The 16,648-nt window shown below is 45.5% G+C and overlaps 1 protein-coding gene across 5 annotated transcripts in view; it reads left to right on the top strand.

Annotated features, from left to right (window-relative positions):
* Window positions 1-16,648, top strand: part of LOC141088303 (neural cell adhesion molecule L1-like protein) — a 189,091-nt gene that overhangs the window by 149,595 nt on the left and 22,848 nt on the right. For all 5 annotated transcript variants that reach the window (XM_073574331.1, XM_073574332.1, XM_073574330.1 and 2 more), the window contains exons 17-22: window positions 2,337-2,407; window positions 5,941-6,163; window positions 7,660-7,775; window positions 8,584-8,788; window positions 8,924-9,046; window positions 14,276-14,455. In XM_073574331.1, the coding sequence (XP_073430432.1) occupies window positions 2,337-2,407; window positions 5,941-6,163; window positions 7,660-7,775; window positions 8,584-8,788; window positions 8,924-9,046; window positions 14,276-14,455 (918 nt within the window). The remainder of the gene's footprint in view (window positions 1-2,336; window positions 2,408-5,940; window positions 6,164-7,659; window positions 7,776-8,583; window positions 8,789-8,923; window positions 9,047-14,275; window positions 14,456-16,648) is intronic.

The following is a 16,648-nucleotide window of genomic DNA, read 5'->3' as shown; positions in this document are numbered from 1 at the left end:
TGTAGTATAATGCACCCCCCATAAAAAAATAATAAATCCAATACTCACCTCTCTTGCTCCCGGCTCCTGCGCTGGTCACTGCTCCCGTTCATCTCCTTACAGCGGGCGCCGGGCAGTGACCTCATCGCGCCTGCTGTCAGCGAGAGGAGGATGATGGGAGGTCAGCTGTATCGGCAGCTAAACCTGCGATCGATGACAGTTGGGGGCCCACTGCTGGCACCGGGCTCCCCCGCTTGCTTAGGGGCCCATAGCGGCCGAGCGACAGAGCAGGGAGATCGATTCTCCCTGCTCTGCCACAGAATGTAACTGTATCGGTGCGCTACGCACGCCGATACAGTTACAGTAGCGTAGCTCCGGGTGGGTCCCCTCAGAGCGCGGGGCCCAGGGCCACCACCCCCTCTGCTCCCCCGGTAGCTACGCTACTGTGAAAATAGTATTATGAGGACAACCTTTAAATGCAACAGTCCAAGAGATTTTGCTACTCTTCATTTAATGGACATGTCATAATAATCTGATGGTTGAGCACCAACCTCAAGAATGGATCACTGTCTTTTGTGCTGCCACTTTGTGTTATTTTAGCCTGTGAGCACTCACTATTTCTAAACTAGTAATTATTGCTAAGAACTGGACAACTTCTAGCACACCCTCTTTTATGCATGGAAACAACAGGTCAGGGTAAGTTCTAGGTTCCAATATTTAGAGCCGGGATAATAAGTATCAGCAAAAGGTCTTTGAAAAATAGGCATAAATTATTATTTGTTTTTTTCCTTTTCCTCTGTCCTTTGTGGGGTAGGGGCTAGGACGGATTTAAAAGTAGGGGAGAAAAATGGAAAAAACAAAGTTGATCATTGTATAAATGTATCATTTTCCTTGTGCTTATGTGTCTCCTGTGTATGATTGAATATAGAAATAAACTTTTAAAAGCATTAAAAATATATAAATTGCCATGAGAGGTGGTGAGTTCTCCTTCAATGGAAGTCTTCAAACAGAGGCTGGACAGACATCTGTCTGAGATGGTTTAGTGAATCCTGCATGGAGCAAGGGGTTGGACCAGATGACCCTGGAGGTCCCTTAAAACTCTAACATTCTATGATTCCATGAAATGCACTATAATGAGAAGAGATCGTAAATGTGCTGTCACATCTACACTGCAAACTGGACTTGGGAACCATTCTTGGTATCGGTGGTGTTCTGGCCAACCAAAGGATGCGCCATGAGACTAGGGCTCCACGGTGACATGTGTCTAGGGACAGCATGTGTCAGACAAGTGAAATTTTAAGAGGGTGTAGACAATCACAGTGTGGGAAAATTACTATAATGCATGCTAGAAAAGTGACTAAAATCTACAGCATAAATGTCACAACACAGCTAGTGGGTGACCTGGGACCAGGGGCTCCTTCCCTGTCCCTAACACTAGGGAGTGCCCTAGTTCACCCTGTTCCCTGGGATACTTCTGATGGTGAAGATGCCAGGACCTCCGCCCTTGTCTTATCTCCTGAGTTAGCCCACCCAGGGAAGAGGGGGAGTACACCAACCTGACAAACAAGGGTTGCCAAAAAACTCCAGGCATACAAAATATTCACTCACAAATAACAGGAATGCACCGGGGTGTGGAGGTAGGGGAATAAACAAGAACAGAGAAGGATAAGGAATTACCACACATACAAACCAAGCAACAGTCACAAATAACTCATTCAACTCTTCTTCTCATATGTGCTCCTCTCCCTCCATTAGCCACGCAGCAAAAGATAGCTTTGACAAGGATTAGTAACAGAGCCCAGATTATACTGCAAAAAAGGGAAAGAAAGTGGCTAACCGAGCTCAAATGTGAGCTCAGGGATTTCCAACATGGCTGATTAACCCCTGTTCTGCCAGAAGAAATAAACCCATTTAAAATGAAGGAAAAGTGCTTCTTCTCAGTGCCGGAGTAGGAGCAATCAGACACTGCAGTCTTCTGGCTCCATGCTGACGCCGTAACCCCGTGACAAAAAGGTTTGTTAACTTTGGCAAGGACAGTACAAAAATATGCTAAATTTATAATAAATGCCTAACAAACAGGCAATCCCTGCATGTATTGCGGCTGTTGAATAGCCGTGAGACATGCAGCCGTGAGGATCGAACATATTTTTTGATCACAGCAAAGACACTCGGTTAGCACCCGAGCATGCTCAGATAACACCTTATCTGAGCATGTTCGCTCATCACTACCTTGGATAGACCAGTATAGGAAATCACCGTTCCGAAATTAAAAACTCTCTAAAAGAAGTCGGCTTTTGTATTGTGATATAGATATGAAGGCTTGACAATGCTGAATTCCTGTTTCTCTTTTGTTTTAGCTCCTGACAATAATCCCCAGACTTTATTCATTGAAGCAAATCGTCCAGATGAAATGACAGTGAGATGGGAGGTGCGGTATCAGAGCAGCACATAATCGGTCACATATTTTTATATTTTTTTTTCTCCTTCAAAATGGGTGTACTTGGTCTTTATCTCAATTAATGTGATTATCAAAATATGTTGGGCCCGATACCTGCAAATCTCATTATATATCGTAATGCGCCAGGTGCAGACAATGACGACCACAAGCCGATGTGCAGGTCTTGTGTCTGAGACCCCCATTGTCATACCCCACTGGTGTATACGTCTTCCATACATCCAAACTTTGAATTAAATGATCTTCCAAATATGAAAAAAGTAATCAAAGTTTAAAGGGGCTGTCCACTATAGGACAATCCTATTTGAATCATTTCAGGACCCTAATCAAAATAACAACAATCTATACTCGCCTCCGGTAGTGGCTCCATTCCAGCGATGTTGATGCCTCTGTTCCAGAAGACTGACGTGACTTGTTTTGTTTGCCAGCTGCAGCATTTACTGTTTCATCAGATCAGGCATCCACCCTGTTGGAATATTAATGACCTTGTTGGAATATTAATGACCTCCAGCCGTTACATGACAAAACACATCACGTCGCTTTCCGGGAGCAACAGCACCAAAATAGCAGAGTATTTGACTGCAGACTTGTGAATCATCACATCGTGTGCAGTGGGTCGCCCCCGTCCCAGGGCTGTGGGGTACTCGGTACCGGGCCGGTGTCAGGGGGATGTGTCACAGCAGCAGTGACCCGGTCCATGGCCCTGGGCGCCCAAGTAATGGTGGTTTGATGTAATGGTTTATATGAATAGTTCGTGACGCCACCTGTGGTGTTTGGCAAGTCAGGTGTTAAGCCAACACTGCATGCAGAGCCACTGGGACTGATGGTGTGTGCAGTAAAGAAGGTGAAGCTCCCCACAGGCGGAGCTGTAGTCCCAGGGCAGTGTAGATGTTGGTACCACTGGGGGAGCAGGATCTGGTACCCAGATGTAGTAGTGCTGGTGGTGTTGGTGCGAGAATGAATGGAGGACACTCGAGCTTGTAGTTCCAAAGCTTTACTCACAGTCAGTGGTGTACTCAGGTGCCTGCCTCTGTACCGTGTCCTCCAGGGCAGAGACTCAGCCAACCTCCAGGCAAGATAGGGCTCTCCTTTCCCACACTCCGCCAACATGTACCTTCCTGAACGACTCCTCCAATGCGCCTTTAGGTGTGAAGCACTCCAGTAATTAGTTACCCTGAAGTGCCTCTTGTTCCGGGTTCCTAAGACCCTTACTTGTATGACAGACAGCTGTAGCCTGATCAGGGATCTCCCCTCGGGAGTCCCGGCTCTCTATCCGTGTTGCTGTTGTGTCCCAAGTCTATGATAGGAGTAGTGCATTTACAGCCAACTACTCCACCGGTGTCTGCTGCAGAACCATAAGTGTCCATACAACCTCGGGGACCGGGTCCCGGCCTTGTGCTGAGAACCTATATGCAGGGTTCCTCTTCCAACCCACGTCCTCTCTGTTCTCTTCTCTTTCGTTCCCTACTTTATCCTTCTTTCTTATGGAAACTGCAGTTACAGGTCTACGTCTCTCTCCTTTCTTCCCTTCGCGTGCCAGCTGGCCCAGATCACTGGGGCAGCTGCAGCACTCCTTCCTCCACCCCTTCTTCCAGGGATTCTCACTCCTCTCTGAGTGACTGTCCTCTCCTACTCCGCCTGCCCTCTTCACAGACTGACCTCAAATCCTACACTTTCCCCTTCTTTTGCATCTCTAACTTCACCCATCTCCCAGCACATCTCGTGTTACGAAGCCAGGGACCATGAAAGGTGCTCTGCTACCTTACCAGCATAAAGCATGGATGAGTCCCTGCTGAACTATCCTGTGTGTGGGATGCAGGTGTGGAGTGCGGTCAGGAGTTCCCACCTTACCTGGATGGTGGGATACTACACCTTAGGAGAAGGTGCAGTACCTCTGTGGCGACTGAGCGTGTGCTATGAGGCTTTTCTGGTGCTAACGGCGAGACTAAGCGGTCATGTGACAGAAAGTGCATGGCCTTGCTCAATTTACTTTATTGAGCCAGGCCGTGCACGTCTAATTGGAAAGTGGCCAGAAGCATGCATATCTCATACTTACAGTCACATGACTGTTTGGTCTCGCCGCCGGCTCCAGAGAATCCTCACAGCGTGCACTGTCAGGATTCTCCAGTGCCGGCGCTGGGCAATTGCCACATTACGACGTAGAATCCGTGTCCGTCCTTGCTCAATATACTTGTATTGAGGCCTCGTATGTCTAGTTGGCATGTGACTGCATGTATGTGTAATATGGAGGTGCTGGGATGCAGTAACACAAATGCTGCAGAGCAGAGATTAACTATATTTAATTCTTCAACAGCAATGACCTCACAGAGAGATAACAGGGAAAAAGGGATGCCAAATTATACTGTATAACAGTTATTTAACTAAACAGTCTTTTGTTAACAGATTTACTCATCGTGGCTCCGCAGCCCGTCACTCTCTGAAAGTCCAATGGGTAATAGAGTGCCAGCGGAGGTTGCTGTAGCGTTCTCGCCCAACACATGGTCCTGCTTCTGGCGGCAGCGGGCAGTCTCCGGTTTTGCCCGCTGAGCCCCTAGTCCATTTAACTGCGGAGCAAAAGAATAGAGGTCTCCGCAGGGTTCCATCCGGCACGTGTCTCTCTGAGCAGCAGCCGTCACTTGAATGGCTGTGCTGCAATGCTCTGCCCGGCGTGCGCCTCTTTGCGTGTCAGCCGACACCGGAACATCCATACTGCGATGCTCTGTCTTTCGCATGTTCCCCTGCACACCTGCCGATATGGGTGAGTCTCACTGCCGCCCTGTCTCTGCACGCTATGGCCTATCGCTCCCCTCACTGGAGCCGCGGTCCGCACCTGCTCAGCGTCCTAGTGAGAAGCGCCATTGCGTTCCTGCTTTTAACTTACTTTCCCTGGCACGCCCCCTTCACCCTGGTTACTGGCTCGCTCCGTCTGCAATGTCATTCCCTCAGCAACAGGAGGCTCGGCCCCAACAGTTCCGGACCCGGCGTTTCAATAGCCCTTGCAGCCCGGTCCTCTCTTCTACATCTGCAGGTCACATACTTGCAGTCAAGCGCCCACCCGCTCTCTGAATCGACACCGGAGAATTCTGATAGCGCGCACTGTGCACGCCATAAGGATTCACAAGTCTGCATATAGAGTGACTGGACAACCCCTTTAATTATTGTATCATAACGCTAATGCTCTGAGAAAATAAAATATATTAAGATTTTAATTGACACAAAATGTATGAAAAAAAATGAATTTAGGAGTCAAAAAAGCTTTGGCTGCGCTCTCCATCACTGCACTGTATCCTGCACACACTGATTCATCACTCCTGGCGCTGTGTTATACACCACTGGGCAGAGAATACTAAAGAAGGACGTCTGGCAGATTTCTGGAGGGGCGAGAAAATAACAGAGCTACTTTCAACAAATATTGCGGAATAGTGAAGTGATGAAGAGTGATTCTCTGATATATGGCCAGCGTCTACTCAAGGCTTCATGTTGTTTCGTGTTATCTTCTGTTTCAGGACCTGAATTTAGATGAACAAAATGGTCCAGGATTCGAGTACAGAGTCAGTTGGCGTTTACAGGGTGCAGAGACAGACTGGCATCATAAGAAAGTGAAACGTCCACAATTTACGATGAGGAACACTCCGGCTTTTGTGCCTTATGACATTCGTGTCCAGGCTGTTAATGACTTCGGTGCTGGTCCAGATCCAGAAATACACACTGTGTACTCGGGAGAAGACAGTAAGCATCTCTTACTATATTGTTAAAATAATAACTATTTAAAACTTTCATTAATTACCATTGAAAGTGGACCGGTCTTAAATATGTAATTTTTATTATCTGATGTGAACGCTACCATTCTCCTGAATCTGATGTTGTTTTTCTTTTATTCCTGCGCCTTTCCGTTCCTGAGATATGACCCTTTCTTCTCTGTATATAAACCTAGCCTTTTTATGAAAGTGGGTGTGTACCTCGACTTTTTCCTATAGTTTTCATGAAGACCACACCCACGTGGCTACCATAACTAGATTTATGTACAGGGTAGAGGGGGCCATATCTAAGAAATGGAGAGGAGCAGGAAGAAAAGAAAAACATCGCCGGATTCAGGAGAACAGCGGCATTTACATCAGATAAAAAAAATTACATATTTATGGCAAGTGATGAGACCCCTTTAATAGTTGAAAATATTAAATTACATGTCACACTATGTCACTGTTCAGACATTTCCACTGTTTACACATCTTAACACACACAGAAGAATAGTTTGGCCATTCTTACAGGTTTTGTTTCCATTGCCTTTGGTTTCAAAATGGTTGTCTACGAACAGACCCTGCTTAAAGGGAACCTACAAGTCAATTTATCCTGCCTATTATTGTTGGATCATTTCAGAGAAAACACAGCTTGAAGAGCCAGGTATTGACCATAGGAATAGTGATGATTAGTCTGGCGCCGTCCTTGGCTAGTTTCCTATTTGCACCGCTCCTGTTGATTGATAGGTCTTTTCCAGGTGTGTACATAGGGAGAGACCTGTCAATCACCTGTAACAGCGCCAGTCTGGGAAGTCAGTATGTTATTTTTTACCTCTGATACTTTAGCATTTAAAGGAATGCTAACAGGTTGCCCAGGCCCTTCAAACTGACACCATGTAATAATTGCTTCTTTTCTACCCTTTCTAACCACCTCTTTTGTATTGTCTTATTGATTTCTGCACATGTCAAAAATCTATTAGCAATATGCTAACTAGTGGGTGACTAGTCATGGGGGTGTTGTTTTCCCAGAGACTAATCATCCCACTAATCAAATTATCATATCCATGATTTGCAAGAATGGCAACACGCCGTCTCGGTGTGAATCTCTGCCTCTCTGACGCACAGTAATTTGGATATATGCACCTTGGCTTCATGGTCTCAGCGGTGACATAGGACTGCTGGCTTAGGATTAGGGGTCAGATTTCCTTTAAGAATGAGTTGTACAATAGGGCACGACCCCTTTAATATCATGACCTGAGGTACCTGGAGTTTTTTCATAATGGTAAAACTTCTTAAATGGGATATCTGGGACTTTAGAAAAAAGTGCCTCTGTTAGCAACAACCTGCCTGTTAGTGCTTACGTGTTTTTTTTGGGGTTTTTTTTTAAGTCCCCTTTAACAATCTAAACGGTTTCATTAGTTGTTTAAATATATTGCTGCAGAACATAAAAATGCACAAACAATACATTAATATAACCTGTCTTTTCAGCTCCTGATGCAGCTCCATCTAATCTGTCAGTAAACGTTGTAAGCAACATGATAGCCAATGTGACATGGGAAGAAATGTCACAGGACAGGATACGAGGACATCTGTCAGGTTACAAGGTATAGAATTTCTGTCATTTATAAAAAAAACATTCATAGTGTAGGAGAAACACAAAATGGGATTTCAGTATAAAGCGAATCTGTCACTAGGTTTTGGTACCCCATCTGAGAGCAGCATGAGGTGGGGGCAGAGAGCCTGATTCGAGCAATGTGTTACTTACTGGGCTGTTTGTCCAGGAGCATTTTGCCTTGCTGCTTCCACTTCTTAACACACCCACAGAAGAAGCAAGTCGAAACGCGCGTCAGGGTGGAGGGACACTGTGCCTGGGATCCCTTTTGCAGTGACTTCATTATTTTAGGTAACTTTACCATTTACATAACTGCTATAGGGTAGACCTATGAATTTGTGACTTGACAGTTTTTCATACGTGTAGTTTAGTGATCTGTTCACTTGCATTTGTATCTGTTTTGTTGCTCCTGGCCATGTTGTTTGTCCCACTCATTCATCTTTATTTATCCAGGTGCATTGTGTGTCCCTTTCAATGAGGCACCTTTTATCATTTACAATATTTAGAGTTTTTCCTAATAAACTTATACCTTTTCATTTCTATTATAGCAAGGTTTTCTTCTTTTCTGGGAATATGCACATGTCCCTGGTGTGTTGTTATATCTATATTGAAGTGTCCTGTACTTTTGTGGATTGTATGACTTTATTAATAATTAAGTAAATTACCAGTAATAAAGTAAACTTACTAATTTACCAAGTTATTATTGTATCCTTAATAAGTGGAAGAGGCAAGTTCTGCTTTCTTTCCTTTTTGGTCCTATTGCGAAGAGAATTCTGAAATATCTCTCTTGTTCTATGTAGATAATTTACTGGAAAGTAAAAAGCCTACATGATGGAAAGATGCATCATGGTGAGCGACATACGCTATCATTTACCGGTCAGAGGAACTCGGGGATAATCCCAATAGTTCATCCATTCTGCGAGTATCAAGTGTCTGTCGCAGCCTACAACACGCGAGGTGATGGCCCCGAGAGCGTCCCGGTCACATTCCAAACTCCGGAAGGAGGTGAGAATATCTGATGGAAACTATTCTTATTAGCAATATGGTTTGGTGTATGGGACAGTTGTCTGACATAGATGATCAGTGAATAACGAAGCATAATGTACATGTTTTAAAGCCGTAGTTTTATTGATTTCTCAGTGCCTGAACAACCACAGTTTCTACGAATTGTAAGTTCAGACCAGGAGTCCTTCACGCTGTCCTGGGCCCCTCCAAAGAGAATAAATGGCGCTCTTATCGGTTACGTCCTGCAGCATCAGATAAGTAAGAACATTTACACTGACCTTCAGAAAATATACGATGCACAAAAATGATATAAACGGTACTGACCATCAGTTATAAAAGCACATCCATTCCCTGAAATAAACGGAATAGATGGTCCCACCTCTTCTCTAAATAAAAAGCGGATTGATGCAGATCCAGGAGCTGAAACCATGAGTGATCATAGCATAAATGGGTGACCCACTCTGTAGGAGCCATTTTTTGCAGTGACTCTATGATTTGGCTAATAGAGAGGCACCAAGCTGGACTCCATACTACCATACTATGATGTCAATATTTCCTAATAGAATATCTCCTATTCCTCAAAACAGTAATGCACTGAGACCCATAGGATATTGGATGTAATGTACAGACCAGCATGGATTCAGCTTTTACTCATTCCCATTTTAGAAACATTTGGTGAAATACAGAATACAGAGTGCATGTAAAAACGGTGAAAACTCCACCCGACGCTATATATTACGGGACTCCGTCTGTAGTCACCAGCAACTCTAAGAATAGTTTAGCACAAGCCTCTCCATTTACTAGACCCCAGGGGTTGCCCTGGTCTTCACCCTTTAATCCCGGCACAGGGATCTGGACTAACACAGGGGCCTTAGATTGGGGCCATGGAGTCATCTGTTGGCTGAAGGTGCGAGCTGGCAGGAAGCCTGGTCAGAACCAGGAGGACAGTCAAGGTATAAAATCAGAAAGCAAAGGAATTGGCAGGAAACAGTTAGACAACAGAAATATCAACAAGCTAAGCAGGAGTTGAAAGCACATTCCCGAACCAGGGAAGATACACTATTAAAAGGCAGTGAGAGTCAGAGATTCAGGAGCTTAAATAAAACACAGTCCCACCCATGGCTCACAAAAGGAGTCAGGAACTAACCCCATATCTCCCTGACTGAGCAGCACAAAAATTCCCAGGATTTACACATGACTGCCGTGTCTCTGCCGTGCATCACCTGAAACAAAGGCACTAGACTGATGTTATAACAAATTCTTGTTTTGCGGTCAGACCCTCAAAAAATGTAAACTATCATTCTAAATAATTTTTTTTAACATTATTCCAAATAATTTTCTGTTTTCTATTGCCCAGGATAAGGGACATACACCAGGATGAGGGATATAGATAAAAGATGGGGACAGGATGAGGGTCATAAAAACCAGGATGGAGGTTATATACACAGCGTGCAGAATTATTAGGCAAGTTGTATTTGAGAGGAGTCTTTTTATTATTGAACAACTATGTTCTCAATCAACCCAAAAGACTCATAAATATCAAGGCTTAACATTTTTGGAAGTTGGAGTGGGGGTTTTTTTAGATTTGGCTATCTTAGGTGGATATCTGTTTTTTCAGGTAACTATTACTGTGCAGAATTATTAGGCAACTTAATAAAAACCAAATATATACCCATCTCACTTGTTTATTTTCACCAGGTAAACCAATACAACACAAAATTTAGAAATAAACATTTCTGACATTCAAAAACAAAAAAAAATCAGTGACCAATATAGCCACCTTTCTTTACGATGACACTCAAAAGCCTTCCATCCATAGATTCTGTCAGTTGTTTGATCTGTTTACGATCAACATTGCGTGCAGCAGCCACCACAGCCTCGCAGACAGTGTTCCGAGAGGTGTACTGTTTTCCCTCCCTGTAGATCTCACATTTTATGAGGGACCACAGGTTCTCTATGGGGTTCAGATCAGGTGAACAAGGGGGCCATGTCATTATTTTTTCCTCTTTTAGACCTTTACTGGGCAGCCATACTGTGGAGTATTTGGATGCATGTGATGGAGCATTGTCCTGTGTGACGAGCGTCAGCTTAAGCTGAGTCGGTTTTCTTGAATGAGTGGACCCTCTGGCACCCACCCACCTAGGGCGAGCTGACCTAGTAAGAACCCACCCCCTGTACAGGGAGCGTCAGGGGCAAGACCAAGAGGGTGAGACACCACGGCAGCTGGACCAGATGGCCGGCTCATGGAGACACTATTGAGTGTCTGGCAACAGGACGGACAGGAAACATAAATGAAGTCACAGGGTTTCTTCAGCAAAACGTGGTTTCACACTTTATTCTGGTGCAAGGCATAAACAGGGAATCAGGTGCAGGGCACAAACAGTGAAACACTGCAAGGTGCGTGCTAGGGCACGCCAAATATTCCACACATAACACGTGCTGGAAGACATACCAGGGTCCAAGGCAAGGTACGTGTTAGGGATCACACCAGAGCTCCTAGGAGGGATGTGTGCTAGGACACGCCAGAGTCCAAGACAGGGTGCGTGCTAGGAGACACGCCAGAGTCCAAGGCAGGGTGCGTGCTTAGGAGACACACCAGGGTCCAAGACAGGGTGCAGTGGCATCGGACTCCGGACTACTGGCAATGACCAACAGGATCCAGGCATCAGGCTGCGGACATCAGCTCCGGACATCAGGCCGCAGTCATCTGGTTCCGGACCTCTGGCAGCGGTCGTCAGGTTTCAGGGATCCTTCAGGCAAACCAGGATACGAGGCAGGGTGCGTGCTAGGTGACATACCAGGGACAGGTACAAGGAGGGAGGCCTGCGCATGTAGAGGGACACGCCAGTGACAGGTACAATACAAACAAGGACAGAGGCCTGCGCATGTAGAGAGACATGCCAGGGACAAGTACAAGGACAGAGTCCTGCGCGTGCAGAGAGGCATGCCACGGTCAGGCGAGGCAGAGTCCTGTGCGTGCAGAGAGGCACACCAGGGTCAGGCGAGGCAGAGTCCTGCGCATGCAGAGAGGCATGCCAGGGTCAGGCGAGGCAGAGTCCTGTGCATGCAGAGAGGCACGCTAGGGTCAGGCGAGGCAGAGTCCTGCGCGTGCAGAGAGGGCATGTAGAGCGCAGTGCAGAAACAGCGTGAGGTGCAAGGGAGCACAGAGCACAGCTGGGGCACTGGCTAGCTGATCGGGCTGTGGCACTGACTGACGGGCAAGATTCCAGCGAACCCGGCTGAGGCATGGCAGGCGACGCAGCTGTCACTGACCGACGAGCACGGCTGAGGCACAAGCAGGCGGGCACGGCTAGGGCGGGCATGGCTGAGGCACAAACAGGAGGCTAGGAAGGCCAGGCACATGCAAAGGGCGCACGGAGCAACAAGGCAAAGCAAGGCACGAAACTAGGCAGAGCTTAGGCAGAGTACGGAACCAGGAACGGAAGCATAGGCAGAAGCACGGAGCAAGAACAGAGCTAGCAGTGGAGCGTAGGCTGAAGCCCGGAGCCGGGCCAAGGCAGAGCCTTGGAACTAGACCTGGAAAAGAGCACCAAAAGTAAGAGAGGAGGAATGGTACGTGTGCCAGGGAGCACTACAGAGCACCATAGGAGAGAGCGAGGCAGAGCAAGCAAAGACAGAGACCATAGGGAGGAACCAGGCAGAGCAAGGCAATGTACGGAACAAGGAACGGGAGCTAGACTGGAGCACAGAACGGAATCAGAGCAAGGAAGCACTACAAGGCAAAGCAGAGCAGAGACAAAACATGGCACAAAGGATAAACACTAGACAAGGCACGGGACAAGAGACGGAGTATGAGCACAGAGCGTGTGCAGAGACGCACGACAGGGCAGAGTGCAAGGGCACAAAATAGAGGGAGCCAGCAGACCAAGCAGCCATGCAGGGAAGCAACACATTACTCAGGCCCTGAGCATAGGAAGGGGCGGTCTGATATAGGGCATGGCACCTCCACTTCCGGGTCAGGACCAGGGGAGAACTTCCAGTTCAGCTCCTCCAGGATCACAGGGAGCAGTCACATGGTCAGGATTCCAGACATGCAGGGATGATTGCAGAACCAGTGCTGAAACCTAGGCAGGTCACGTGATCAGAGTTCCAGACATGCAGAGATGAATGCAGAACCAGCCTCTGCGGGAACATAGGAAGGACACATCATCAGGGGTTCTAGACATGACAAGATGATCACAGAAGGCAGAGAAGAAACGCAGACATCCCGCAGTTCAACAGTCATGAGGTGAGTGTGCACACTGATCTAGGGAACATGCAGGACAGCAGACATGAGATGCACGTGCACACCACTCCCAGGGTCATGAGGCAAAACAGACATGGCGCACATGACAGACATGGCGGACATGACATGACATCCTGTTTTTCTTGAACGATACCGACTTCTTCCTGTACCACTGCTTGAAGAAGGTGTATTCCAGAAACTGGCAGTAGGTCTGGGAGTTGAACTTCACTCCATCCTCAACCCAAAAAGGTCCCACAAGTTCATCTTTGATGATACCAGCCCATACCAGTACCCCACCTCCACCTTGTAGCATCTGAGTCGAAGTGGAGCTCTCTGCCCTTTACTGATCCAGCCTCGGGCCCATCCATCTGGCCCATCAAGAGTCACTCTCATTTCATCAGTCCATAAAACCTTAGAAAAATCAGTCTTAAGATATTTCTTGGCCCAGTCTTTATATTTTATCTTATGTTTCTTGTTCAAAGGTGGTCGTTTTTCAGCCTTCCTTACCTTAGCCATGTCCCTGAGTATGGCACACCTTGTGCTTTTTGATACTTCCGTAACGTTGCAGCTCGGAAATATGGCAAAACTGGTGGCAAATGGCTTCTTGGCAGCTTGACGCTTGATTTTCCTCAATTCATGGGCAGTTATTTTGCGCCTTTTTTATCAACCTGCTTCTTGCGACCCTGTTGGATATTTGCCATGAAACGCTTGATTGTTCGGTGATCACGCTTCAAAAGTTTGTCAATTTCAAAACTGCTGCATACCTCTGCAAGACATCTCACAATTTTTGACTTTTCAGAGTCCGTCAAATCTCTCTTCTGACCCATTTTGCCAAAGGAAAGGAATTTGCCTAATAATTAAGCACACCTTATATAGGGTGTTGATGTCATTAGACCACATCCCTCCTCATTACAGAGATGCAAATCACCTGATTTACATAATTGACAGTTGGCTTTCAAGCCTATACAGCTTGGAGTAGGACTACATGTATGAAAAGGATGATGTGATCAAAATACTCATTTGCCTAACAATTCTGCACACAGTGTACATATCAGAATGGAGGATGTTATACATAAATATAATCAGGAAGGGTAGCCCCCGGTCCAAATCTTTCACCAGAGCACATCAGGGTCGAGGGGCTTCAAACTATGTTTCTGTTTATTTAATATACAATATATATATTTATACATTTCATTTTTATATTTTGTGCGCCTAATTATGTTCATTTTTATATCTTGTAGTTAATGAGAGTGATGTTATTGGGAGTTTATATAACATCACCATAACAAATCCACAGGCGGTCAGACAAAGGATTCCTCGTCTTGACCATGGTGCGAAGTACAAGTTCTACCTTCGAGCCTGTACCCGGATTGGATGTAGTAACCCTGTAAGCGAGGAAGGGCTGACCTTAACACAAGCAAGTAAGAAATCAGCAAATACTATAATGATTTGTTCTACATGATCATATATTGCATAATAGCCAAAATCCAGACAATTGGTGCTTTCGGTCATTACTAAAGAAATACAATTTTTACAAGGATTTAAGGAAGACCACCAGTGTTGATGACAACAGATAATTGTCTGTCTTGCCTATAAAACGTAAGCAGACAATAATAATAATAATAATCTTTATTTTTATATAGCGCTAACATATTCCACAGCGCTTTACAGTTTGCACACATTATCATCACTGTCCCCATTGGGGCTCACAATCTAAATTCCCTATCAATATGTCTTTGGAGTGTGGGAGGAAACCGGAGTGCCCGGAGGAAACCCACGCAAACACGGGGAGAACATACAAACTCCTTGCAGATGTTGTCCTTGGTGGGATTAGAACCCAGGACTCCAGCCGCTAACCACTGAGCCATCGTGCTACCCTATGGCAGACATGGCAACCTAATACTAACTGGGGATACACAGAATGATTCACACATGCTGGTTCACATCCAGATTCCCAGGAACGTCCTTTGAGCTTTTTCCCACCTTCAACGATTGCATCTTAAATCATTGTCCATTTTAGGAGATATATTCCAATGGACGGAGCTGGTTTTAGGCAAAAGGTAAAAGTTTGGCCAAAATGCTAACATATTGAACTATCACACAGAAATATTTAGGATGCATTTACCCGAGCTGATTTCAGAGGGTTAAATGAGCGACAGTAGACTATACTCAAGTCGTTCAGTTCGAATGATGGAGATGGAACGTCCGCCATTATGATGGTTCTGTCCCCGTCTACAGTATCATGCTATCTGCAGCACATCCCGTTTACACCTGGAGCTGTGTGCCAAAACGATGATCAGGTGCTGTATTTTAGAATAGGGTGCCCTCTTTATGTAAGATACAACAGCTCATGCTTCTCAAAGGGAACCGTCACTAGGTTTTCACAGACTAAACCATCATCACGGCATTTTGTAACTCATTTGTAAACTTGCTCGTTAAAAGCACCAATAATACTATGATGGATAAAAAGAAGATATAAAGCATCACATGCCACTCCTCAAATCAGAGTCATCTGGGCAGTGCTGGTGTAATGATGATTTACTGTACCCTGGCTTTTGGAATGGCTACTCTGCTTTGACTGATATCTGATCTTACAAAGGTCAGTGCTAGGTCTTCCAACAAGACATCAATCAAGGTAGAATTGGCATGTCAACAGCAACAACATTAGGACTCTTCACTAGTGGTGAGTGAATGTGCTGGGATAAAGCGTTATAGACGCATGCTCGGGTGCTAACCGAGTGTTTTCGGCGTGCTCAAAAAATATGTTCGAGACCCTGTGACTGCTTGTCTCAAGACTTTTCAACAGCCATAACTCATGCAGGGATTGTCTAACAAACAGGCAACCCCTCCATGTGTTGCAGCTGTCGAACAGCCATGAGACATGCAGCCGCGGGGACTCAAACATATTTTTCGAGCACGTTGAAGACACTATTAGCACCCGAGCATGCTCAGATAACACCTTCGCTCATCACTACTCTTCACCACTCCAGCACCGCCCTGATGACTCTTGGTGAGCAGCTTACCATTGTTCTATAACTTCTTTATATCCAGCATAGGGAAGCTATTTTTCCCTATAATTCTACTATGGTTAATGGTTAGAAAAGTTTTACGAATGACTATAACACCTCGATATTGCTAAAATCATGTGTCAGGTTCCACTTAAATGGGTTATCTCACAACTTAATGTTATACTTCTCCATTAAGTCATGGAGAACTATTTTTTATTAGATTTATTTTGTAAAAATTCTCCTGTCATCAGATGTTGCAGCTATACACTTATGGCGCTTCTTGGTGTCCTTTTGACTCTGTGTGAGAACGTCCACCATATGTGTCCATCGCTGGTGAGAAGACTCTTCTGTTGTGCTGATTCTCATTGGCGGGAATCGTTTCTCCACCCATTTACAATAGGATCCCAATGGAAGGCTGAACTACTGGGCATGTGTGACCAAAAGCATGGGACACATTAAGGGAAGCTGCACACAGAATCCATTCTAGCATTCATTATACAGAGAGATAGCTGTAATAAAACAATGTTTACACAATAGTATGGTAGAAAATATATGAAAACATAAATTACTAATAAAACAATAGATAAGATACATTTCCACGAGCAC

This window comes from Dendrobates tinctorius, unplaced genomic scaffold, assembly GCF_039654945.1.
Source record: "Dendrobates tinctorius isolate UK_male_01 unplaced genomic scaffold, ASM3965494v1 ptg000038l, whole genome shotgun sequence".
Taxonomy (NCBI): domain Eukaryota; kingdom Metazoa; phylum Chordata; class Amphibia; order Anura; family Dendrobatidae; genus Dendrobates; species Dendrobates tinctorius.
Note: the sequence above shows the minus strand (reverse complement) of the source record. Positions and strands in the feature narration are given on the sequence as shown.